The sequence below is a fragment of the Trichogramma pretiosum genome, unplaced genomic scaffold (assembly GCF_000599845.2).
Source record: "Trichogramma pretiosum strain Unisexual culture from Peru unplaced genomic scaffold, Tpre_2.0 scaffold39, whole genome shotgun sequence".
NCBI classification, from domain to species: domain Eukaryota; kingdom Metazoa; phylum Arthropoda; class Insecta; order Hymenoptera; family Trichogrammatidae; genus Trichogramma; species Trichogramma pretiosum.
In genome coordinates, this window is record NW_019640828.1 from 1289408 (window position 1) to 1314848 (window position 25441).

General features: G+C 42.0%; 1 protein-coding gene across 1 annotated transcript; it reads left to right on the plus strand.

Moving 5' to 3' along the window:
- The first annotated feature begins 23394 nt into the window (after positions 1–23394).
- Positions 23395–24466, plus strand: LOC106659506 (ES1 protein homolog, mitochondrial-like). The gene is made up of 3 exons (XM_014382081.1): positions 23395–23415; positions 23479–23761; positions 24228–24466. The coding sequence occupies exons 1-3, from the start codon at positions 23395–23397 to the stop codon at positions 24464–24466; spliced, it is 543 nt and encodes a 180-aa protein (XP_014237567.1).
- Positions 24467–25441: the final 975 nt, after the last annotated feature.

The window sequence follows — 25441 nt, forward strand, 5'->3', positions numbered from 1 at the left end:
AACAACCTTACACGATAATCTTTTTATCCAAAACCATAAATCAAAAATTAACGTAATTATTTAACGATAATTACCTCTGGAAATTTCGTCGTACATTATTTCCACACACAGGTGAAAACTAAATTTATAACATTCGATGACTCAGTATATTTTTACACTTACTTTATTTTCTTATACCGGGATCCCTTTAGAATGAATTATGCAAAACTAACTTATGCATTGATCTGTAGAGCAGACCCTTAAAAATATAATTTGTATCATTGTTTAAAGCAAAGTCAAAATTGAAAAAATAAAATGCTCGCGCAATCAAATAAAAATTTGTCGTCACTCTTTTTAATGGTATATTCGATAAAAAAAATAGTGTATACACACTTGTCCTTGGTGAAAGTAAGTAAGCTCCGTAATCGATGCTAATTATCAGTGTTTACAAAGAAACAAACGATTAGAAAGTCTTGATCCAACGAAGTAGGGAGAGATACCTTTTGTCTTATGCTATTGCAACGTATGCTATACTTAGTTTTACGACACGATAAAGAACTGGACTCGAGTAGCTTCGATAATGCGTTAATTACCATCTACGTATATTTTTAGTGTATCGGCGATCAGTACGCGTTAGGACGCGCCGACGTGAACATCGACCAGAAAAAAAAAAATATATCGTATCGATCGCGACAAGTGATTCTCGCGAAGAAAGTGTTTTGTGATGTGCGAGTGCGTAAAAAACAACATGCCCATCGATGCGTTCGATGTATATCTCAAAGTTGGGGCAACCACAGGCCGGTACGACTTCGATGCCAAAAGTACGAATTACTTGAACATAATCTCGACCCTACGAAAATTGATGCGGATGCGCGAAATCGTCGCTCGAACGGACGATCCTCGTCACGAGTATCCCGCGGTCTTGAAGGATTGGGACGAGCAGCAACGACGCGAGCTCGTCGTCGAGCTCGCCCTCGACCATCCGGATCTTCGTAAAATGTTTCGTCGCGAGGAGATGAATTGGCTCCTAGCCAAGTGCGAGGACATCGATTTCGTGCTCGACTTCTTGGCCGAAACCGACACCGAACTGCACCGAGTCCCGGACGTGGTGGACAGATTCCACCCGGCCAACCGCAAGGACGGATACACGCACTTCCACGCGGCCTGCGAGCACGGCTACGACGAGATCGTCGAGAGGTATCTCGAGCTCGGCCAGGATCCGAACTATTGCCTCGTGCCGAAGACCGGCGACTCGCCGCTGCACCTGGCTCTGATGCACGCCAGAAAGGGCGTGGCCAAGATGCTGCTGAGCCGAGGCGCCGACCCGAACGTGGCCAACGCGATCGGATGGACGCCTCTGCACGTCGTTTGCCACATGGAGCCGTCGTCCGTTTCGTGGTTCGGAAGCGACCGAGCCAAAGTTTTAGCGAAGATCCTGTTCGATATCTGCGAGAGGCACAATCAGCCGGTGCTGGTCAACGCGCAGGACAGGGTGGGTAACACACCGTTGCATCTGGCGGTGGCGAGCAAGAACCGGCAGTTGACGAGACTGCTGCTGGAACGCGGCGCCAGTCCAAATTTAGCCAACAGAGAGGGATCGACTCCTCTGCACTCCGTGTGCCAGATGGAGAGCGACGAGAGAAAATTGGCAAAGACGTTGCTCGAGCTGAGCGACGAAAAGTATCGGCCGGTGCAAGTCGACGCTTGGGACAAGTCGGGTCGGACGGCGTTGAACTTGGCGCTGCTGAACGACAACGAGAGGGTGACGAAGTTGCTGCTCGAACGAGGCGCGGATCCGAATTCGACCAACGAGCAGGGACAGACTCCGCTGCACGTCGTTTGCCAGAGACAAGGGGACGCGGAAAAATTGGCGAAGAAATTCTTGCGGATCAACGAGAAATTGAGTCAGCCGGTACGAGTCGATGCCCGGGATAGGTTGGGCCACACGCCGTTGCACTTGGCCCTGATGGAGGATAACGCGGCGGTGGCCAAATTTCTGCTGAAGCGGGGCGCTAATCCGAATCTGGCCAATTACATGGGATTGACTTGTCTGCACGTCATCTGCCAGAAGGAAAACGACGACGACGACTCGGCGAGGATGTTGTTCAAGATCGCCGACAAACAACGTCGGAGGGTCGAGGTCGACGCTCGGGACAACAAGGGCAATACACCGTTGCACTTGGCCATGAGCTACGGCCACAAGAACTTGATCAGACTGCTGCTGCGCAGAGGCGCCGATCCCAATTGCGCCAACGCGGAAGGATGGACCTGTCTGCACTTCGTCTGTCACCGAGACAGCGACGACGACGAGGACAACCTGCTGAGGACGTTCTTCGAGATCAACGACGAGCTCGATCATCGGCTACGGATCGACGCCCGATCGAACTGGGGCAACACGCCGCTGCACATGGCCATGGACAACGGCCGCAAGGAGGTGGCCAAGGCGCTGCTGAGACGCGGCGCCGACCCGAACGCGGCCAACAACGACGGCGAGACGCCGCTGCACGTACTGTGCCAGGTAGACGACGCGGAGTACGACGAGTTGCTGGTGGCGTTTTTTCGCGTTAACGACGAATTGAATCGGTTTGCGCAGATCGACGCCCGGGACGAGCAGGGCGACACCCCGCTACACTGGGCCCTGTTCAACGAGCACAAGAGGCTGACGGAGCTGCTGCTGAGACGCAACGCCAATCCGAATCTGGCCAACGACCAAGGTGAGACGCCGCTGCACGTCGTATGCAAGAGCGAGCACGACAACGGCCTGTCGGCGCTGTTCTTCGAGATCAACCGGGAAAGACATCAGCTGGTGCGGGTGGACGCACGGGACAATCGTGGCAGGACACCGCTGCAGCTGGCCGTGGCGCATCTGCTGCCGGACGTGGTGGACGATCTACTGGCGCACGGCGCCGATCTCGCCGACTTTCGTTTTCCCACCGAGAGCTACTTCGCCGAGGCGATCGCGACGCCGCGCGACTGGGACGAGGGGGATCGGCTGAGGCTGAAACTGAGACTGGCGTCTCTGGCGCTGATGGTCGTCGAGCGCCTCGAGAAGAGAGGCTACGAGCTGGCCCGAAGCGACGCGACGACGATCATGAAATTTTTCGCCCATCACGGATTGATGGCCAAGTCGGTGGATCTCGATCATGGATCTTGGATCGACGACGAGGAGTTCGCCAGCGAAGCCAGAGAGATAACGATAAAAGCGGGTCTGTCGCTCTACGATCTGATCCGATCGCGAGCCGAACGAGCGAAAGAACTCAGATACGAGGACTACTACGAGTTCGGGCGCTCGAGTAAATTGCGGGATCTGCGCGAGAAGCATCGGGAGGCTTGCTCCGTGTATCTGTGCGAACGATTATCGAGAGGATTTTTCCGGCGATGGGCTCTGGATCCTTTCCTGGAGTTGATACGCTATCGACTGCCGATTCTCTGCTGCGAAATGATCATCGAGCAGCTGAAGAACGAAGATTTGTTGCGGATATGCTTGGCAGCGGATGATGGTCGAAACTCGTGATGGTCATTGGCACATTTGGCAGTATTTTTAATGCTTCTGATGCTATTCGTTAGAGTTGTATATTTTTTATATCAATTAAATAAATAAATGAAGAAAATAAGTCTGGATTTATTTGTTATTTTTTTATCGCGAACCAAGTTATCTATGTGCATATATTGAAAAAATCATATCATTATGCGATTGAAAAAGTTCAAAAGCTCGAAAAAAAAGCGGGTATCCCAAAAAACTCGAATAATCGAATTTTCAACTAAAGCATTTTATACTAAAGCAAGCGTATTGCAAATTCCACATTTGTTCATTTTTGTGCTCAAGTACGCAGTTGTTCATTATAGTTATCACGAGATGGCGTATAGCCGAATTTTCGGAACCCATAAGAGAAAAAGCAAAGTTTCAGCATTAAAATCACTCGTAAGTCGTTTCCTTTAATAACTTTCTGATTAATTATTATAAATATTTCACGAAGAGCAGTAAAATTCAAGATTTACTGAAAATCTCATTATTTTCAAGTTTTGAAAATTCTTCCGGTATTTTGCTAGGATTGCAAAGAAGAAAATGTTTACAGCAAATCTAATCCCACCTATAACTATTATCCTTCGACCAGTCCAAAGATCATTAGAATTTACTTTTTGAAAAATCGCGACGAGAGCACGCGCGTGTGTCTACTCTCGGACGAGTTTACCTCAAAGTCACCCCCCGATCCATTACACAAAGTCGTATATTTATATAAGATTGAAAAAATTCCGCGTCGAAATTCATTAAATAGAAAGGGAGGACAGCTGCTGTATGAGCTTGCAGAGAGGCCGCGCAGGAAAGACAAGACACGATCGCGTCGCGTTTGCAAGCGCGCGACCGGCCGGATGCATAAACGCTGCGCGTGAAACGAATCTAATCAAATTGCTACTGCTGCTGCCACACTCGCGTGCACACACACACACATATACAGGAATTCTTCTCCGCTCATTGTTTTGCGCTGGCCTTTCTCCGTGATGAAATCCCCTTCCTCTGCTTCTTCTTCTTTTTTTTTTGTTCCATATTCATTTATATAAACGCAGCGCAGTGACCGAGAGCATTTAGGCAAACTTTTTTGTCGAATAAAAATCAATGTGCTATACATGTGAGCCCAAGTACAAATGAGAGCCGAAGATATTTATCAGCTCATCGAGTAAAAGCTCCGAGGTATATAGCGCACATTTATTATCCCGGGAGTAAGAAAAATCTCCTCGCAGAGAGAGAGACCAGTTCATTGCCAAAAGCGGAGAGAGAGAAAAAAGCTTCTTCTTCTTCGGCTTCTAGAAGAGACGAGTCAATTACGCGAGAGAGAGAGAGAGCGATATAAAACCGAAGCGAACCATTTTTGCGTTAAAAGCACTTCGTTTTGCCTCCGCTTTTACTTTATGAGTCTTCAAAATCGCCGCTCGTTATCGCCACATATATTCTCTCTCCCCCGTCTTTCTTCTTCCAGACGAAGGAGAAGAAGAAGAAGACAGTAAAAAAGAGAGAAAAGAGCGAATAAAAAACAAATCATCCGCGCGCATATCAATTTTTCGGGTTTTCCTTTGATAAAACGAGTCCGAGAGTGAATTATGCGCGCTCACACGCAGCAATAAAACGGAAAATTGAAACGGTACGTCAAAAATTCATTTGGGTAGGAGCTTTTCACTCGGGGGCCGCCGGTGTTTTAACACACACACACACATATACACAAAACGCAGATGGCCCGAAACGTCCACCGGGTAAATGGTGCCTATTATCCGTCTATTATTAAATTTGAGCCTCTGCGCAGCTCTTTCCAGTTTGTGTGTGTGTGCGTGTGTGTGTGGGTGGACTTGCGCGCCTCGCGCATACGCCGAATTCTCTCTCTCTCTCTCGCCTCGACCCAAAAACACGTACAATACCTAGTAGCACACGCAATTTTACCCTCGGGCTGGTGCGTTGTATATATACGTAGGGAGCGTGAAAAAAAAAAAAATTAAATAAAAGGAAGAAGGAATTGCGTGATGTTGTCGAAGGCTTATATTTCACTTGCTGCGCGTTATAAAGCGTGGGCTTGAAACGGTACACGAGCATTATATACTCGCGCGCATAAGCACAATGCATACATTTTCGATCTGACCAGTTGTGTCGAGCTTGTAATTCGTTTATATTATATGCGTGCTTAATTTTACGAAGACAAAGACGAGGAATAAATATCGGAAGGAAATCAACTCGGTGGCGCGCCAAAAAATTCGTTGCGCTTTTTTATAATTGCGTTATGAAATATATCGCGCTAAATATAACAACGTCACCTCGCCCTGCCCCGCGAGCCCGCGCGCGCGCGTTGATATATTTATCAGGCCGAATTTTCACGGCTCGGCAAAAAGCTCGCGCGCCGCTCGTCGCACAGCGAGACGAGAATAGCAAAAACGAAATTCTCCGTTTCTCTGTTTCCGAGAGACAGAGAGAGCGAGAGAGAGAAAAAGATCCGATGCGGAGATCGAAGTTAAGCCGGCGATATATGTGTATTTTTACGTAATATCGTGTGTAGCGTGTGTCCGATTTTACAAGAAAAACGTTTATGTAATATATACGTCAACGTCTTTGAAACACATATCCCGCAGGCCTATATAACACACGTATATACAAATCGAGAGACTTTTTTTTTTATATAGAAGCGAGCTGCCCTCATGATTCGTCTCCACGTTTGAATCGCACCGACAATGGAGAGACAGAACATATAACTCGCGAGAGCGACATTAAATTACGCTTTAATAAAGCGACGAAAATTACCGCGTGCCTATGATAATAATAATAACGACGGTCGTCGTCGTCGTTTATAATATGCGGGGTGTGTTGTGTGTATCATACCCCCCCCCCCCGCCCGCCCCCCGTGCGTGCCTCGACTTGACTCCATCGTCTGGATTATAAACGTACTACATAACGAGCTCTACTCTGCTCTCTGGTATTTTATCGTGTCTATATAGTTGTTAACTGTACTCGCGAGACTCGTTATACGATGGATCGATGATTTTTTTCTTCGCATCGCGCGAATTTTTTATTCATGCGATGATCTTAATTTTTTTTTCTCTTCAAACGCATGTGTATAGGATGGACAGACAGACGGACGATATGGTCAAGGTTTTAAAAGCAGCTACATATATATATGCTATATGCTATATGTGTCGACACGCGCGAGCACTCGGTTCCTCGGTGGTGCCCCGCGATACCTACTACTACGCGTGCATCGTAAATAGCGTCTCGTGCACGTGCGCCGAGTGCTTGTCTTTTTTTTTCTTCCTTTTTTTACTTTCATTATCTCTCGGCTCAGCTGCAGCTTGTGTGCACACATACACACACGCACATAATGTCGAGGCGTGAGCGTATAAGTGTATTAGGGAGCGCGCGGCCGATTCTAAAATTGTATCCGAAAGCACACACACGAGCTGTGTACACGCGTGCCGTTGAACCTGCATTAGCGCGCGCAAGCCTCGGCCCCTCTATATACTATATATGCAGTATACACGCGCATTTGTATACTCTTTCTTTCCAGCCTTTCAAACACGGTTGTGTCTTTGTATTTAGGCGATAGTATATTGGAGAGCGGGGCAGTAACACCTCTGTTTCTCTTTCTCTCTCTTCCCCCTTGTATATGTATGCCCCCCGCGTGTACCTATGTGTTATACCTCGGCCACTTTAACCCTCGTTGCACATGTTGGTGCACTGTGCGCAGCTTCGAGATGCGTAAGTGTGTGCGTGTGCTGCAGTGTGAAAAGATTATAGCGTACGTTCATTTGCCTTTATCATTATCTACGATATACTCTTTCTGCGACGCATATGTTTTGTGTGTAGCACCATAATTCTAGACTCGTCTACTCGAGCATCGTATGCGTGCTTTATAATTTAAGGAACACGAGTTGCGGTTGAAACTTTTTTGTATATCGCAGCTATTGCGATATTTTTGGCCAAACTTTGCGAATACGCAAAGATAACTCCCAAGTATTGTATTCATTTGTGTTGTGTCCTGCACGAAACGAGCATAGAAACGATCTGTAAAAAGAGAATGAATGTGAAAATCTTTTATGATAATTTGTAAAATAAGATCTATTCTCTCGATGTTACAGAGAGGGTATTTTCAGGTACTTAGTTTTAGAAGGCTGATAAAATTTCCCAAAGAAAGCGTCGCCAAGTGAAAATTTTAAACTAGCTGAAATTTGGAAGGAGAATGTATAACTGTAAACAATACGATCATGAAACGACTTCGCCATCGACTCTCGACACACTGATTATGCTTAGAGTAAAAACAAACTAGTTTGAATGTTGTCTTTCTCATCGAAGCAAGCAATTATACCAAAAAGATACATATCACTCATTTAATTTTCGTGGCACTAATTGGAAGAATTCAACGTTTAATTTAGGCACCAGCATGGATAAAAATAATAAGGAATCCGAGGATGATGTCTTGGAAAATAATTCAAGTGAACAAGACGTTGTTGTTTCAGACGACAAAAAGTACGTTAGTGATATTTATCAAGAGACATTTACACTAGAATCAAGCATGATAGCACACCGCGACATAATTCAAAATGAACGAAAAGATTACGCATGTGACAAGTGCGAGAAGAAATTTGAATTCCGAAGTCATCTGAGTAGACACCAAATATCGGTACACAGAATCCATAAAAATTTTCCATGCGACCAATGTGAGAAAAAATTTGTGAAAAAATCGAGTTTGCTTACGCACCAAAAATTAGTACACAAGGATCGTGAAGATTTCAAGTGCAACAAATGCGAGAAAAATTTTGAAAACAAATCAATTTTACTCAAGCACAAAAGAATATTCCACGAAGTTTTCAAAGATTACCTATGTGAAAAGTGTGCAAAAAGATTTGGAAATAAGCGGAATTTACTCTTGCACATAAAGGCAGTTCATGAAGGTAAAAAAAAATTCGCATGGGGCCAATGCCAAAAAGAAATTAGTGATCAAAGAAATGTGATTAAAAACCAAAAAGAAAGCCATGAGGGTCGCAAAGATTACGACCCGATTAGACACCAAAAGGCAGTACACGACCATCGCAAAGATTTCGCATGCGACAAGTGTGAGAGGACATTTGGTCGAAGAGGGCATTTGCTTTTTCACCAAAAGACAGTGCACGAAGGTCGCAAGGATTACGCATGCGACAAGTGCGACAAGAAATTTGGACAAAAATCAGAGTTGTTGAGGCATCAAAGAATAGTACATGAAGATCGCAAAGATCACGTATGCGACAACTGTGAGAAAAAATTTGCCAATAAATGGATTATGATTCAGCACCAAAGGACCGTACACGAAGGTCGCAAAGATTACGCATGCGACAATTGCGAGAGCAAATTTGGACAAAAATATCAATTGGTCATACATCAGAAGACGGTTCACGAAGGTCGCAAGGATTACGCATGTGAAAAATGCCAAAAGAAATTCGGGGAACGAGGCAATTTGATAAAACACCAGATGAAGGTCCACGAAGGTCGTAAAGATTACGAATGCGACAAGTGCCAGCAGAAATTTGGAATAAAAGCAGATTTGTTGAGGCATCAAAGGACAGTTCACGAAGGTCACAAAGACTACGCATGCGACAAGTGCGAAAAGAAGTTTGGACAGAAAGTAAGTTTGCTCTTACACAAAAAGACAGTGCACGAAGGTCGCAAGGATTACGCATGCGACAAGTGCGAGAAGAGATTTGGAAAAAAATGGATTATGATTCAGCACCAAAGGACAGTTCACGAAGGTCGTAAAGATCATGTATGCGACGAGTGCGAGAAAAAATTTGGACAAAAACTGCAGTTGCTCAGACACCAAATAGCAGTACACGAAGGTCGCAAAGATTATGCATGCATTGAGTGCAAGAGGACATTTGTAACTAAACCAGAGTTGTTGAAACACCAAAGGTTTGTACACGAAGGTCGTAAAGATTTCCAATGCGAAAAATGCGAAAAGAAATTTGCAGATAAGTCAAAATTAATTAGACACCAAAAGGCAGTACACGACCATCGCAAAGATTTCGCATGCGACAAGTGCGAGAAACTATTTGGTCAAAAAGTGTATTTGCTCATGCACCAAATGACAGTCCACGAGGATCGCAAAGATTACGCAAACGAAAAATGCGAGAAAAAATTTGGACAACAATCGAATTTGCTCTCCCACCAAACAATAGCACAAGAAGGTCGCAATGATTTCGCATGCGATAAGTGCGAGAAAGTATTCGGACGAAAAGGGCATCTGTTTAGGCACCAAATAACAGTCCATAATAATTACTGAGATTTGTCATGCAAAAATTTCAGAAGATTGTGAGACTCAAACTTATCGAAAAGTACGAGGTTTCTCAATTAGTGAGTACTGATAGTAATTTCTAGAATATACTGACTCCGGAATATTCTGGATCAAGTTCAGGCAATTTTTATTGGAACTAATTTTAATTTACATAGTTTGACGACCTATGTGTTCGAAAATGTACACAATTGCATTCAATATTACGAAAGACGATAATCCGTTCGTATGTACAATTTATTACTTTTATGAATTACATGGAATAGTTCCTTAAAAAAGTGTTACTTATTAAATGATCGTGTCTTACCTAAACCTAGTGCTGTCAATTATCATTGCACCTTTGTTAACTACGGTGACTGTTGCTTTATTTTTTAACCAAACTTCTAACTACTTTTATTTTTTGGCTCATGCGACGATTAGTCGCCAATTTTTCTCACAACGGGTTTTTTTGACTACCGGAATTTTCACAAGCGTCATATACAGATAAGCGATCCTGAATTGATCGAACACGCTGTAGTGAAAGATTTCGATGAAATTGCAGATAGACGCTAATTATTTGTGCCATGGGAAACCAATAAGTGTTTTCTACACTCTTTAAAATTTTTAGAAATGGTTACAATTATTTATCAAATATTAAACACATTTTAAATGACCTGAAAAAGATAATTCAATTGTTTGACAAAATTTAGATCAGCCTCAAATCAATTTGAATATCATAATATTGCTTCGACCTTTCGCCACTAGATGTCGAGTACCTTTATTTCCAAAACTGAAAGTGTCAAAGTAATAATATTTGTATAAGACAGAGCACAGGTTTCGGAAAAATTCGGCATAACACCGGTATGGGTGATGGAGGCCCCCACACGATCTCTCAATTCCGCGCGCACATGGCTTTTAATTGTCGCTATACGCGCATCCATTATACTTACGGGAGGGTGCGAGCATTTAAATTTTCTCCAAAAGCCGCGGGCAATGATGCCGATCCACGCCATCGTGATATGTCACCCTTGCGGCCCATTATCTATTTCGCGCGATTGAGTCGCTGCTGCTCGGTTGACATAACTCTTTGCGCGTATACATAGGCTCGTTTACGAAAAAGATAAAAGAAAAAAACGCGACGGACGATTGTGACGCGGGGCCATGTACATTCACGGGACGGATGCAAGCCCAGTGTCAAGTTCAAGGGGTTTTAATTGCCGGATCGCTTCGGTTAAACGACACGAGGACGTTCGTCCGCGTCGTTTGTGTGTGTGTGTGTGTATGTAATACAGACGTAACGAGTATTGTGGGGATTGTACGACGCGCGGTCGTATCGTCGTCGACGAGCCCATTAAAATTATGAAATATTATCTCGCGCGCGTATTATGCAGTTCGAGGGTGTCACTATAACTACTCCAATTTTTTATTGGCCCCGGACGACGACAAAAGTTTTTTATGCTCGTGCGAATATAATTATTCTCAACGATAGCTCGACTCGTGAAAATAAAAAAAAAATCAAGACGGTTTTGCCGCTATACCACGCGTTCTCTCCCGATACTCGGAATCGCCGCTACGATATAAACGTATAATATAATAATTGAAAATATAATGTCTGTATATACAGCTAAAAAATAAATAAATAAATAAAACGGCAATTACTTATTCCGATCTTTCGATCGCTCGAGCTCGATGCCGCGCTGCGCGCATGAAGTCATTTAACCTCGGGTACTGCTGCGGCGCAGCTATGTAACACACATAACGCAGCGGCAGCGGCAGTACAACAAATTCCGTACCGCCGTATTAACTCAAGTTATAAACTCTCTCTCTCTCTCTACGTGCGATACCTGCATACCGTATTAACCAACTCGATTGTTCTTTTGCGGGCTCGCGCCGCCGCCGCCGCCGTCGCTGCGCTGCAAGAGTCGCTCGGAGCGAAATGCGTACTTATGTATACGTATACATACGATATACGTACGTAGTCTTTTTTTTTCTTATGCAAATCAATTCAGCTGCTGCTCCGTGCGTTATTAATAATATATATCGTATCGTCGCCGCGTGCATAGGAAGGATAAAAATCACGAGACAGACAGACGGAGAAGGTTTGAATTTATTCTAATCGATTCTGTGCAGCGGCAAAAGGAATCTCGTTGCGCTGCTGCTGCTGCTGCGTGCCGCCGTCTTACACGCGTACAGTCGTCGACCCTCGAGAGTCGCGTCCCTATATAGTTGTATATATATACGGGCACGAAAAATTAATATCCATAAAGAGTGTAAATTTATCGTCTTCGAAACGTTACTTATGTACTTCCAGCGAAATGCGGCTAAAAGCCGGGTTCTCGGAACAAACAGCCAGCGGAGAATAAAAAAAGAAAAAACGAAAAAAGTAATACGCTCAAAGCCGAAGAGCTTATTTTTTGTTGCCACCCACCCCTCCTTTGGTGCACTATATAAGCGTGTTACAAGAGAGTTAACCCTTTGAGGCGCAGCTCGACCTTTTATTATACATTATAAAGTGTACAAAATATAATATTATGCCGGCGTTGCATAAAATTTATCGTTCGCGTTGTCTCTCGTACTCGTGCTTTTTTTTATTATTCTTGAATTTCGAGCACGAGAAATTTTAACGGTTATTATGCCGAACAAAAGGGCATATATGCATGTACAAAAAAAATTGCACCCACTCAAACATCGTATAAGGTTTGGTGTATTATACACGTGTAAACTCGCGCGAGACGCGCCTTTTTTTCCTTTACATAGACTATGCTAATTGCTCGCGCACGTGCTCGCATGTACGCCGGTAAAATCGTATCGATATATTTTTTTTTTTCATGGATCTCGAAGGGCTGCTCGATGTGTGTGTATGTGGCGAAAGTTGAACAATGATATACCAAGACGCATTAGAAAGTGTAAGTGTATATTGCCTTTTGTTAACAATATCGATATACAATCGCAAAAATAAATATCATCGCGCGCGCGCAGCTGCTACACAAATCGCGCGGTCGAAGAGTCGCTCCAAGCGTTATTATACATTACAAGTCCAAGTTTGGTCGCGATTGTGCAACGTACACTTCTTGACTTTCCGGGTTGCGTTGTTTTGTCGTCGTCGTCGTCGTCTTAGCTGAGTGCTAATTATAAGTGCTTGTATATACGTACGTTTGCGGCGAAAAATCTCATTTTCGATAAAAATCGAAATTTTCATTGCAATAATTTCCGTGATTCATCTCGTCGTCTTTCGAACGTATAATGTACCAACGATCTATACACACACTTTGTACGATGATTTAGCGCGCGTGCGAGCAGCCATTGTTATAAGCCTCGTAAGATATAAACGCCAGCGACGTAATCAATTACGAATGTAACAATAGTCGACTCGAGCGCCCGAAAAAAATATAATATAGCGCCACAGACACACACGTATACAGACGAACTAAGTCGAGAAGTGGGAATAATAACTCGAACGTTATTATATTATATTATGCACTCGTCGAGGTCGTATGTGTGTGTGAGTGTTTGTGTGATATGATTTAGAGGCGCTAAATCTTCCAATCGCCTCTCCAACTTACGATACGATGTGTATTATGATAATAACGAGTCGCGATGGATGTCATTGAGGAATGCAATGTATATTATATATAAGAATCAGCCATGCGAGCTTGCGACGACTCGTCTCGACGCAATTTTTTTTCTTTCTTTCGTATATTATTACAATAATATATGTAACAAACAAAAGCTTCATCGATCATCGGCGATATTACATATATTTAATGATTTTTGACGCCGTGAAATGTCATCCTTCATATATACAAGCCACGACTCGTTTTGCAAACAATGCCTTATTCAATCTCGAGCGCGCATTGATATACTCTTATGAAGAAAAAAAATAATAAGGAATTGTATATTCGCCGTGCGAGGATTTTTTCGCAACTTCCATTCCGCCGCTGTCGTGAGGAAAAGGAGCCGAGATATTTTTCCTCCGCGCTTTTTTTCTCTCCCTCTTCTTCTTTTTTTTTACGAGCGCGCGATAAATTGATTCATTATCGCGATCGAACGTGCATTACACACATGCGGCGCACACACGTGTGTGAGTCGCAGTCGCGGCGAATACACACGTACATATAAGATACACATCCTTCGGGCTGGCCTATATATGTGTGTGTATAAGCCGGAGAGGTTGCCTTGACACAGTCTCTCTCTCGGTCTGCGGCACGCGTGTGTGTATGTACAGGTATTGTATATTATATTATAGGAACGTGCGCCGTATATACAGTGGTACAAACGATTCTGCGCCAATATTACGCCTGTATACTTTCGAGTGCATGAGGTGTATCGGTACCTTGATAATGCCAACGAATCAAGTTCGAAATAAAATAGTTTGTACATATGTGTATTACATATGTCTTTGTACATTTGTTTGTATATAAATGTGTAGTAGGGTGGGCCGTTTTTAGGCTTTTTTCAAGAATCAATTTGTAATAGTGATTTTCTGTTAGTTTCATGTATAAAATGAAAGCTCGTTCAAGGCAGGTGCGTACAAATGATTCTTTCTGTCTTCTCAACGTCGATTAATATTTTTTCCGCTGTTTTTTGCTCAAATTCGCCTTTTTTCACTCTACCACGCGCCAAAAATGGAAAAATGATGTTTTGCTATTCTACCAGCTGGTGCCCTGGTGCTGCAACTTTTCAAAAAGGCGTAGAAAACGCCCCCTCCCTCGTCGCGGAGGTGGGCAAGATTCTCGGTGACGTGGCCACTGCCAGTGCCATACAGCACATAACCATGATCGAGATTAGGGACCTCGACGAGTGTGCCACCAAGACGGAGATCACCGAAGAGCTGGTCAAATCGCTGGGTGCACCACACCTCAACGAAGAGGTAGTCAAGACGCCGAGAAAAGCGTACGCGGGAACGCAGACGGCTGTCGCAGCGCTGCCGGATGATCTGGCCGCCAGGGCGCTGAAATACGGCCCCACACGGATTGGCTGGGTCAACTGCCGCGACGGTATATATAATGATTGAAAATGTTTTTACCACTTGTGGATTGATAATGCTCCATCTATTGGTGGAATCGAAAAGTTCATAATCAAGTGTGACATCTTTGTGAATATCAATCCTTACGTTCTTCTAAATAAGTATAACTCGATTTTTCAATTAATAATCAGTTGCATGAGAATTATTGTTAAGAGCGAAACTGCAACGAAATTCTACAAACTTATCACGGGGGTAGGAAGAAGGGTCAAAAATAGCGGTTCCTGATTGAATCGTCCACTCTTATAATATAAAATAATAATCACGACCTATCGAAAGGAAGATATCATGACGACTACTGTGGAATGTTTCGCTTTTTTCTTTTTCTCTCGTATGAAAAATTCTCTCGCGGCAATTATATGTTACATTCGCTCTCGTGTCTTCTCGTTAGCTCGCGTGTAATTGTAAAACTAACTGCATGAATAATTTCTAAAATATAAATTCGCCGTTATTGAAGTGAAACGATTTTAGTCGTGTTAGGTATGAGGGGTAATACTGTAAAAACCGAGCGTACGAGCGAGTGGAGATCGAGCGCGATAATCGCGGGAATATTAGTTATTTACACATCAAGGGCTGATAGCGGTGTGGATACAGTCGAGGTGTGTTTGCAGCGTTGGGGCGCTGTTGACCATAGGTTGATAACCAGAACTAATTTTTCAGCTGTCGAAAGACCTAAAAACATGTAAGATTCATAAAAAACTATGTTTTTAGGTCTTCCGACAGCTAAAAAATTAGTTTTGATTTTTAACCGATGACCAAAATTGATCAGAAGTTGTATTTTGATGTATCGATGAACATATTACAATATTGGCCAGATCGATGGATACGAACACATTTATTTTTTGACTGTTATGCTATTTTCACTTTTTTATATGGCAAAAGCTTATGAAATTTTCTACGTAACTAAGTCGCGTGGATTGACATAATACTTACGCATATTTTCGATCAACCCACGACAATTTTTGCTAAAATCCTTGTAGACTTTTGAACCTCCGCGATGATTTTTAAACAATCAGCGTGGATTTCCACGAAACCCCTCGTGAATTGGCTAGAAATCTACGCAGATTTTTGATCAACCCACGACGATTTTCGCTGAAATCCTCGTAGAAGTAGAAAAATCCGCGAAGATTTCTCGAAAAATCCTCGTGGATTAATCTATTATCAACGTGGAGAAGTTAAAATCCACAACGATTCACCGACAAAACCTCGTGGATACTTGCAGCGAGCTCGAGAAATAAGTCCAAGATCCTCGAAGAGTTGAAAAACCACCAACTTAAAATTTTTTTCCATCCATGTATGATGCACGTGGTATCTATGTATGATCCACGTGAAATCGTTGTCAGATCTGCGTGGTATCCATGTCTAATTCTTGTAAATAGCTAATCCACGTGGATAATCAACGCGGATATCCATGCAATTTTTTTCAACTGGGGGAGTTCGTAAATTTCTATCAGTGTAGTTAACTGTTATCCCCAAGATGATATGAGAAAAGATCCTTTTGCATTATTAAATCTTCTATGCGTGGGTGAGTTTTAAGAAGAATTCTTTTGTCGATAAATTTTCTCAATTAAAATATTATTACTGAATTATCGATGATCAAAAGGGGAGAAAGGAGTCGGAAAGAGGCAGCGATTAACACGATATTCGATATTTAACGCCCAGACTTGACAAACTCATTCGCGTGAACCGCACTTTCACTTTGTGCCACCTAGCGGCGACGCGGCTCACTACAATACATACAACAATACATTGTACACGGTTCCACGAACTTTTTTGCTATAAATTTATAATATTTTTCAGTTGAAGATGAAAATTTTTCAAATTTAACTTAATTGAGATCGGAGTTAACATCTTCTTTGCAACAATTTGTGGAAAACACAGAGCAATGCGATAAAAGATTCAGAGAACGAGAAGAACAGGTAATATGAGACTTTTTATTTTATCATTGTTTAGAATTTTGTTGATCGATTTTCATGTATTTTAGAGAAGGGAAATAGAAGAGAGACAAAATGTACTTTATAAAGAGGGTGCGCCCATGGTGCGTAGACCTACACGATCACAAATGGTTCGCCGTGTACCTAACAGAAACGAATAAATTTATAATATTATAATAATACTTTGTTGTTTTTTCGTCGAAAAGACTCTTGTCTTAATTAAAAAAATATATTTTTTTTCAATTTATAACAATATTATTTTTTTGTGGAAAGCAAGCTGTTAAAAAATGTAAGATTATGTATTTTGCAGAAATTAAATCTTTTTTTGATACAATTTTTGAAAATTCGTGGAATTCAAATTTTGCCACCGACTGCAGAGACAATAATATATAACTGCCAGCGCGAGAACAGTCGTAAATTTATATACAAACTGGTGGTCGAAAACTGGATGGAAAATTTTACCGAAGTTGACCTAGTATTGGACTGCCTTTTGGTTTTGGAATGCTACGGCCAAATGTAATGGAGAGTAGTTGCCGAACTTATTCTTGGCATTGATAGGCACTGTCAGCGTGACAGCACTGACAGCAGTGATTCTATCACCTTGTCGCGGACATCGATCTGCACCGTCTGCCCAATTTCGTCGTTGATTTCTAAGAATATTATCGCCAATTCACCAGCGTTTTCCTTCTGGCAAATACTATGTAGAGGTGTCAATCTTTCCTTGTTAGCCCAATTCGGATCGAGGCCTTTTTTTCAATAGTAATTCGATCACTTCCCTCCCATAGGCCAAAAGCAGCGGTGAGTCACCTGTTTTTGGCAAGAGAAGTTTGGCGACGTCGGCACAGCCATGCCTACAGGCCACGTGGAAATGCGTCAAGCCATCATCGTCGGCATAGCTCACGTCATATCTGTCGTCAATTTTAAAAATGTCATGATTTTAAAAAGGTCAGGAATCAAGTATCCTCGATTCTTGCGAGTCGCGTGATGTAGAGGTGTGGTACGACGCATTGATGGCAATGAAGTTTGCCCCTTCAAATTTGGGCGGGTCCGAAAAATTGACGGAATCCATGATAAGACACTCAATTTCTACTGGTCGAAAAATGTTCTGAAGGTTAGGAAGGTTTTGCCTCCAGTTTTCGATGACACCGTCGAGTCGACGGATAAATTCACATCGCTCTTGTTCGACGTTCCATTTTACATTATTTCGTAATCTCTTCAATATAATACGCAAATGGACGGAGGTGATCATTTTTTTGTGCACTCAAACGCAATTCACAATCACTCCTAATTGAAGATATTTTTCCTTCTCACGAAAAACACGTGGCGTGGTTGATGCGATGCTGGAAGATGTTCTCTCACTACGACGTCACAACTGCTACGGACTTTGAATGCAGTACGATCTATATACAGAAACTGTATAGAACATGTGGAGGAAGCTATTATACTTTCACTTTTTCTGGAAAATCACTTGATGATATAAATCCGGAATTGAAAGATGTTCTCACTTCGGTGATTTAAAGTGTATTTACTGTAAATGCACTACAATTTATATAGAGACTATATAGAACACGTGGTCGAACTTTACTTTTTTCGAAAAATCACTTAACGAGATAAATCTGCTATTTGAAGATGTGGTCGCTTTGGTTTCTCAAAGTGTATTGACTTGTACTCGCGCTACCATTTACATGGGTTACCGACATAATCTCCGCTGCCAAAATCTCCGCGACACAATCTCCGCGACAAAATCTCCGGAGACAAAATTTCCGGAGACAAAATCTCCGCAAGACAAAATCTCCGGAGACAAAATCCCCCGGGAAAAAAATTACATACACAGTGGGGGCTTTGAAAAAATATCTACAATGAGAGAGGGAAATCTGTATGTCTAGCGAAGTCGGGGCCTTTCGTATGGGTTTTACATACGTGGCAATAAGACCAATAGAACAGGCCCAGCTGTTGACCCTACTTTAAAAAGTAAAAAAAAAAAAAATCCAAAATTAAAGTTCAATTGAAAAAGTAAGTAAATTCAAAAAAGTCTGAACAAATCAAAAAAAAGTAAAGTAAGTAAATCCTTACTTTTACTTATTTATTACTTACTTTTTCAATTGAACTTTAATTTTGGATTTTTTTTACTTTTGGATTTACTTGCTCTACTTTTTTTTACATGTATCGATGTTTGAACCTTTTTCCTTCGGTGGTTTGAAATCTTCACGCTCATATATAATTGCAATCTACGAGCGCGCAATTGTGAAACACGCAGAGCGGCCTTCGATACTCTTTCGGAGTCGTGTCTGGAGCGCGCGCGCGCGACGTACTATATTTATACAAAAGCGCGCGAAAAGAGGCATATCCGTCCAATGTCAATATTTAGTCTCGATCCGAAACGAATAACAAGGCGAGCTTGAACTTATTTTTTTTTGCACGGAGAGAAGAAAAGCGAAGCGTCTTCACTTATAACTCAAACGCTTCGTGTATTATAAATCACTGCGTACATCGCGTTATATATAGTACACAGGCGAAGCTAATAGCTCCCCGTACATAAATACGTACACGCGAATGCGCTCGAATACTACTTAGGGGCTGAATAATTGTCGATCTCCGACGAGCGTCGTGCCAGCGCGAATGAAAATCAATGAGCAATTCATCCCTCGCGCGCGTTACGCCGCTGCCACGTGCCAATTAAAACGTCATTTTTCACGCGCGGCTATATAGTAGGCAGTAGTTGTAGCAATGGCAGTCCACTTCCACTCCGTTGCAGGACGTGAACGAGTCGATCAATCGATCTAACGACGACGACGGAGAAGAAGTAAGAGGGGGGTTCAATCTATACATGAGCGCGGGAATCCGACTGGAGACTCGATTCTCATCCATTTGGTGTACAAATGCGTGTACGCGCGTATTTATGCGCCGTTACGCGTATACACGGGATTATCGCTCGTTCTCGGCATTCGAGTGGGATGTATCTGGGTAATTCAGTTGGACAACAACAACGAAAAAAAAGTACATCGATTTATCCATGTATGTACGCACGGATTTGTCGCGCTTCGAGGGGGCACACACAGAGTTATTACAATATATATCGGCTAGATAGATATGGGTATTATACCGAGTGCGCGATGTTTGATGTGTGCGCCCGCTTCAATTTTTTTTTTGTCCGAGTGTGCTTTTTATCAACAATACACACACGCCTCTATGTAGTCGGTATAACGATTGAATTTCATATGGAGGTTCGATTTGAATTTATGTATAATTTACTGCACGAGCCGTTTATTTTTTTTTTATTTCGCTCGTTGAGTTCGATAGCTGTTGCCAGTATATTTACCGATTTAGATGTGAAATGAACACGAGCGATTCTCAATATTATACGATGTACCGCGAAAAACGTATATGAATATAATCAAAGATTTTTCCGTGAATCGTATTGAAATTGAATTTAACGCGAAGTACTTGTAAATTTAATTTTGCGGGTTGCTTTTTTATTTTTTTCAATTCTTTACATTTCTATAATGTAAAAGGAGAATTGACGAATTCGAATTGAATGACATTATTGCCACTGCAAGTGCTCCAAGATCAATAATTTGAACAAAACCTAACCATTTATTTGATTATTACTATTACTTGCAAATTCATTTTGACTTTGCCACTTGCAGCTTTACGTGTAAGTGACTTTAATTATGATTGACTTTTTATACACTTCACGTGTGATGTGAAAAGCTAAATTTCAATTAAAGGATTTGTAACGTAGTACAAAGTTACTTGTTTTCATTAACTGTGCATTAAAAATAAGGCTTATCGTGAAATATTTCTTTATTTTCTTTGGTCACTGTAAAAATATAAATCAGTAGGTGTACTAGAATTTTCAACCTCAGTTTCACATAAAAGTACCTTAGAATAAAAATCCGTATCAGATTCTTAAATTTTGATGTTCAATTTTACATTAAATCTGCATCGATTTCAAGCTTTTTTTTCAACAACGTGCATATAAAGGAAAAATCAATCATACAAAAGTAATGGGTCAGCGCTGTATCGTACACGTATAAACACGCACACGCTCACCCAAACAGCCCATTACGGACGGGCGGACAATCGTGTACAAGAATAAATAGTACGTATATTATATTATCATATGCGTATTGTATATAGCGGCTGCGATCGGTCGAAATGCCCTGTTTCTCTCTATCCCCGAGCCGCATTAATACACACACACACACATAAAAGCGAAAAAGCAACGGTGCCAACAACACCCCGCATACATATGCGATGTAGCCCGTACCTTACATTATACAGTATACACATACACAAACACACACAAGCGTACGTATGTTGGGCCCTCGTGTCTTATAATACGCGTCGTATGTTTATATTGTCGTGCGGCGCGCGTTTGTAAACGCAAGGGCGCGTTATCGGACCAACTGCCGCCATGCGTGCGATATTTGCACGAGCGAGGGGGTTCACCATGAGGCGCACCTGGCGAGCGCGCGCGCCCACCCCCGCCCTGGTGCGCTGTCTCTGTGCATCGCAGGCGGCCGCAGCGTGTATCGTACATATATATATTGGAGAACACGCGGCGACGGCGGAGAGATCGACCCACGCGCGGCTTGGATCGATATATAGACTGTATCGCGGAGAGACGCGTTGCGCATTCTTTTTTTTTTTTTTTTTTTGCTTTATTTTTGAATTTTTATTCATTTCATTTCATCTCTCGCTTCGCCCGACGACGTCCGATCGCGGGTTCGATATATATGTATATTAATAGTATAACGCCATGCATCGCACCGTCGAAGCGCGCATTGACAGTCTCCACGCGCGACACGGTCCCACGTCCGTTATGCACACTAGAGCAAGCTCGTGGGCGCGGCTTTTCGCTTCGGTCGTTCATTTATTTATTTATTTATATAAATGCATACGGCTCTTTTCTTTTTTTTTTGTTTCGTTTCCATACCACGAGCCCCCTCCAATGTGATATACTCGAAAAAGCGCGCGATATCTATGGGATCGACGACTATGATGTATAGTGCAGCCACGAGCGCAAAATTTCGCGTCTCATCGAGCTTTACTCGGCTGTCTCCGTGCTACATCCCCCTTTTCATCGGCGCGTTAATAATGCCAAATGGGCCGCGGACGAGGAACGACGGCGTTGCGCTGCCCTCTCGGCAATCAAAGTGCGCGCTGACATTACCCAAATGTTGTGATAAAGAATCGAGGGCGGATAGGTAAGCGACCAATTAAGCTCTGGCTCTGTATGTATACGTACTGCATGAGCTATCGCTACGAGGGGATCTTCCAAGGACTATTATGTGCTGTATACGTTGGACATTTTATTATTACAGATAGATTCGCGATGCATAAACATTTTTGTGTTTCATTTGGTTTTTGTTTTTTTTATATACATAGTAAGAAGTGGTGCACGCGCGTACTTCGTTTGACTTTGGCTTTTTATTACCGATTGTTGCGATTGCAATGTATTAAAATGAAGAAATAAATTCAATTTCAAGTACATTCTAATTCAATTATTCAATCAATGAATGGTTCGATAACAGCAGTGGAAAGTAAACAATTCACGAAATTTCCACAAAAAAAATTAAAACTGTTGTATTAAAAAATAAAAATTTAATTAAAAACATTGAAAAATCCGAAAATGCTAGAATAAATTTCAGATTCCTGGTAGAATTAGTTGACATTAATGATGGATTAATTAAAAACAAATTGAAATTTAGAAATGTTTTAAACTATATTGTCATTGAATGGCTTGTTTTTCGGCATATTGCCGATAAAATTATGTTAGAAATATCAAGTGCATTTTGAATTATTTGGAAATGACAATTTAACCGTTTCAAAAAATTTAAACCAGTTTTCAACCTCTTTTATACAATAATACCAATTTAAGCCTCTGCCACTGGATGAGGAGTAACTTTATCTAGACGTGTGCAAGTGTCAAAGTAAGTAAGGTTTTCTATTTCAATTGTACAAAAAAAGCTAGTAACCGTAATATCAAATTTACACGAACTAAGATAATTCATTACAAATGTGTCAAAATAAAAATAACCACTGAAAGTGTGTTGAAATGGTGATTCTTCCGAATTTCATACAGTCGAAAAATGGTTACTGAAAAAACTTGGAACATTCCAATGAGTTATTAAAAACGTGTCCAATTCTAACAAGACCCTCTTATGTTTTAGCCCTAAATGTCGAGATTTCCTACCACCAAAGCAAAAATTCAATCAAAAATATATAGAAAATTTTCCCAGTTGATTTTGAACGATCAACTCGCAAATGATCGTTGCGAGCCGCGATCAAAGCGCAGCCAACTTCGTACACTTGTCTCGGTCGGATTTAATCAGGGATAACCCAGTCGTCGACTCGATAGTTTTTCCATCGACTGCACGAAAATGTCGCGTTTTTTATCGTTAAAAGTGCTCGCGATCGACGGGTCCAAATCACGAGCTGTAACAAGAATAAGAGCAGCAGCGGCAACGGGATCAGGGTCTAACCTGGTGCGGCACTTCTCTCTCGGCCAAGCATTGGGGGTAAATCTGGTTGAGCCTGAAGTCGTCAATTTTAACACAAACCCGCCGCCGGAAAGGAATCCGAACGACTCGTGTCGTAATAATCCAGACGCTGTACCGTCAATAGCAGTGGTAACGTTACTAAATACTCAAAAATACAAATTTCAATTCAACCTTTGACAATGGCGACATTTCAACGTCAGGTCGCGCGCATAGCTCTAAAATAATGTAATCTCTTGATCTGTGTAATGTTGTATCCCGCACAGATATTGACCGGCTGCGGACGGCGAGACGGGGCCCAAGTACACGAAGCCGTCCACACGATGATGCATTTACACAGGCGTAATACGAATGCTTCGTTATTCGCGCCCGCTGCCAGAATAGAGCGATTGTACGATGCTATGACGGGATGGGAATTGGAAAATGTTGCTCCTCGCTTCATGCTAAACGAGTCCGCGCGCTTGACCTGGGATCGAGTCCAACCTTTCGACAATCTGAGAGTCGAAGATCACCAGGGACTTATCATTCCCGGTGGCATCGGCATATTTCGTAATCTGTACTTTTTATTTCGCCCCCTAACAACTTTACAGGATTATAATTCGAGCTTTTTGTTTTGTTGATTGAAATCGATATTTCTCTCTTTCCTTTTTTTACTGCGTCTCAATGCGTAGTACCGATTTGATGACAAGAGCAGAGGATGATATGCACGCGTTTAGGATGGACGAGACGCTGAACCGTACGCTGCTTAGATTCTATCAGCATAGAAAGCCGATGGGTTTTTTAAGTCTCGCTTCTCTTTTGGCGGCTAGAGTATTTCAGGGAGTACGTATTACTTGTTGTGACGAAGGTAAGAATTTTAGGATTGTCTAGTTTTTGTATGAATGTTTTTGCTTCGTTGTGAGAAAAAATTACAATTTGGCATAGTCATAAAAATGACAAAATCTAAAAATTCAATAATAATCTTATAAATAACAATCGTAAATCGTGACAATTTGACATGAATATTTTTTTACAGCTAAAAGGCAAAGCGATCTGGTACGCATGAATCGCTTTTTAGTTGCTGGGGAGAGAATGGGAGCGACACTTGTGTATCAGAACATTTTCCGAGTCTTGCACGACACGAATTACCACATTTACAGTTCACCCAGCGTCCTGACAATGGCATCTCCGCCCGAAAGAATCTATTACAACATAAGTCAGGGCATCGGCAATCTCGTCGACCAAATGGTACAGTCACTCGGTGATAATGAGTGATGATATGTATTCGCTTTTTTTTTCTCACCTTTGCACGAATTCGCAACGATGCGCGTCCGATTTTTCGCAATCGCCACGCGCTAACTCGAAGCTTGTCCAGATGTCGCTCGTAATGGTAAATAAAAATGATATAAACTCGTGGTTTGAACTTGTTTGTTGTGCAATCAAAAAGATAAATAATAAGACAAGTACGCAGCTAGCCATCGGAACTAATGGAAGAAAAGACCCGCGGTTTACGAGTGTCACACGTGGAAACTCCAATTTTAGCATCCGTATTACTCATGTCCAATACGTTACGTTCATTAGGGTAGTCAGACCAATCAATGACCGGGTACCAGTGAATGACCATTTTAGAAAATATCATATGAAAAACAATTAAAAATATATTTCTATGCACGTAATTCAATTCTTTAGTGAACGATGCATCTTGTTTTCTATGTTTGATCATAATTTAATAAGGAAAAACGATAATTATTGCACATCCAAAAGTGGTCATTTACTGGTCGAAAGCGGTCAATCACTGGTATAAGTACCCTATATCAATCTTCATGAATAATATTTGGTTCCTAGACATAAAAATGAATAAAAGTTATCCGCTCTTTGAATTAATTCGTCCGTCTACCGTACTCTCTAGTCCAGGGAATAGAGATTTTTTATGGTGACTAAGAAAATTGCTGCAAGCGAACTCGGTAGATGTATAAAGTAATGAAATTGTTCCATTGTGGTGAAAATGTACCAACTGATTATTGTTAACAAAAAAATGGAGTCCGGGAAACTGAAAAAAAAAAACAAAAAAAATGTGGTTTTTGGTTTTTAGCGAAACGTAGTCGATGGACCGTTGTGAGTGCAATGAGCAAGTTGTAGGTAATAGCAAGATCTTTAAAATAATGTAGTTAAAAAAACCATTTTTATCGAGCTATTCACGAAAAACCGAAAAAAAACCATAATCTTTCGAAAATGCATATCTCCCTTACT

What these genes read in the sequence shown, in the direction of transcription:
- LOC106659506 (XM_014382081.1), top strand. Translation starts at nt 23,395, where the DNA reads ATGGCGACATTTCAACGTCAG. An exon ending in TGGCGACATTTCAACGTCAG is followed by an intron (nt 23,416 to 23,478) that starts GTCGCGCGCATA and finishes TATCCCGCACAG; the next exon opens with ATATTGACCGGCTGCGGACG. An exon ending in CGGTGGCATCGGCATATTTC is followed by an intron (nt 23,762 to 24,227) that starts GTAATCTGTACT and finishes ATTTTTTTACAG; the next exon opens with CTAAAAGGCAAAGCGATCTG.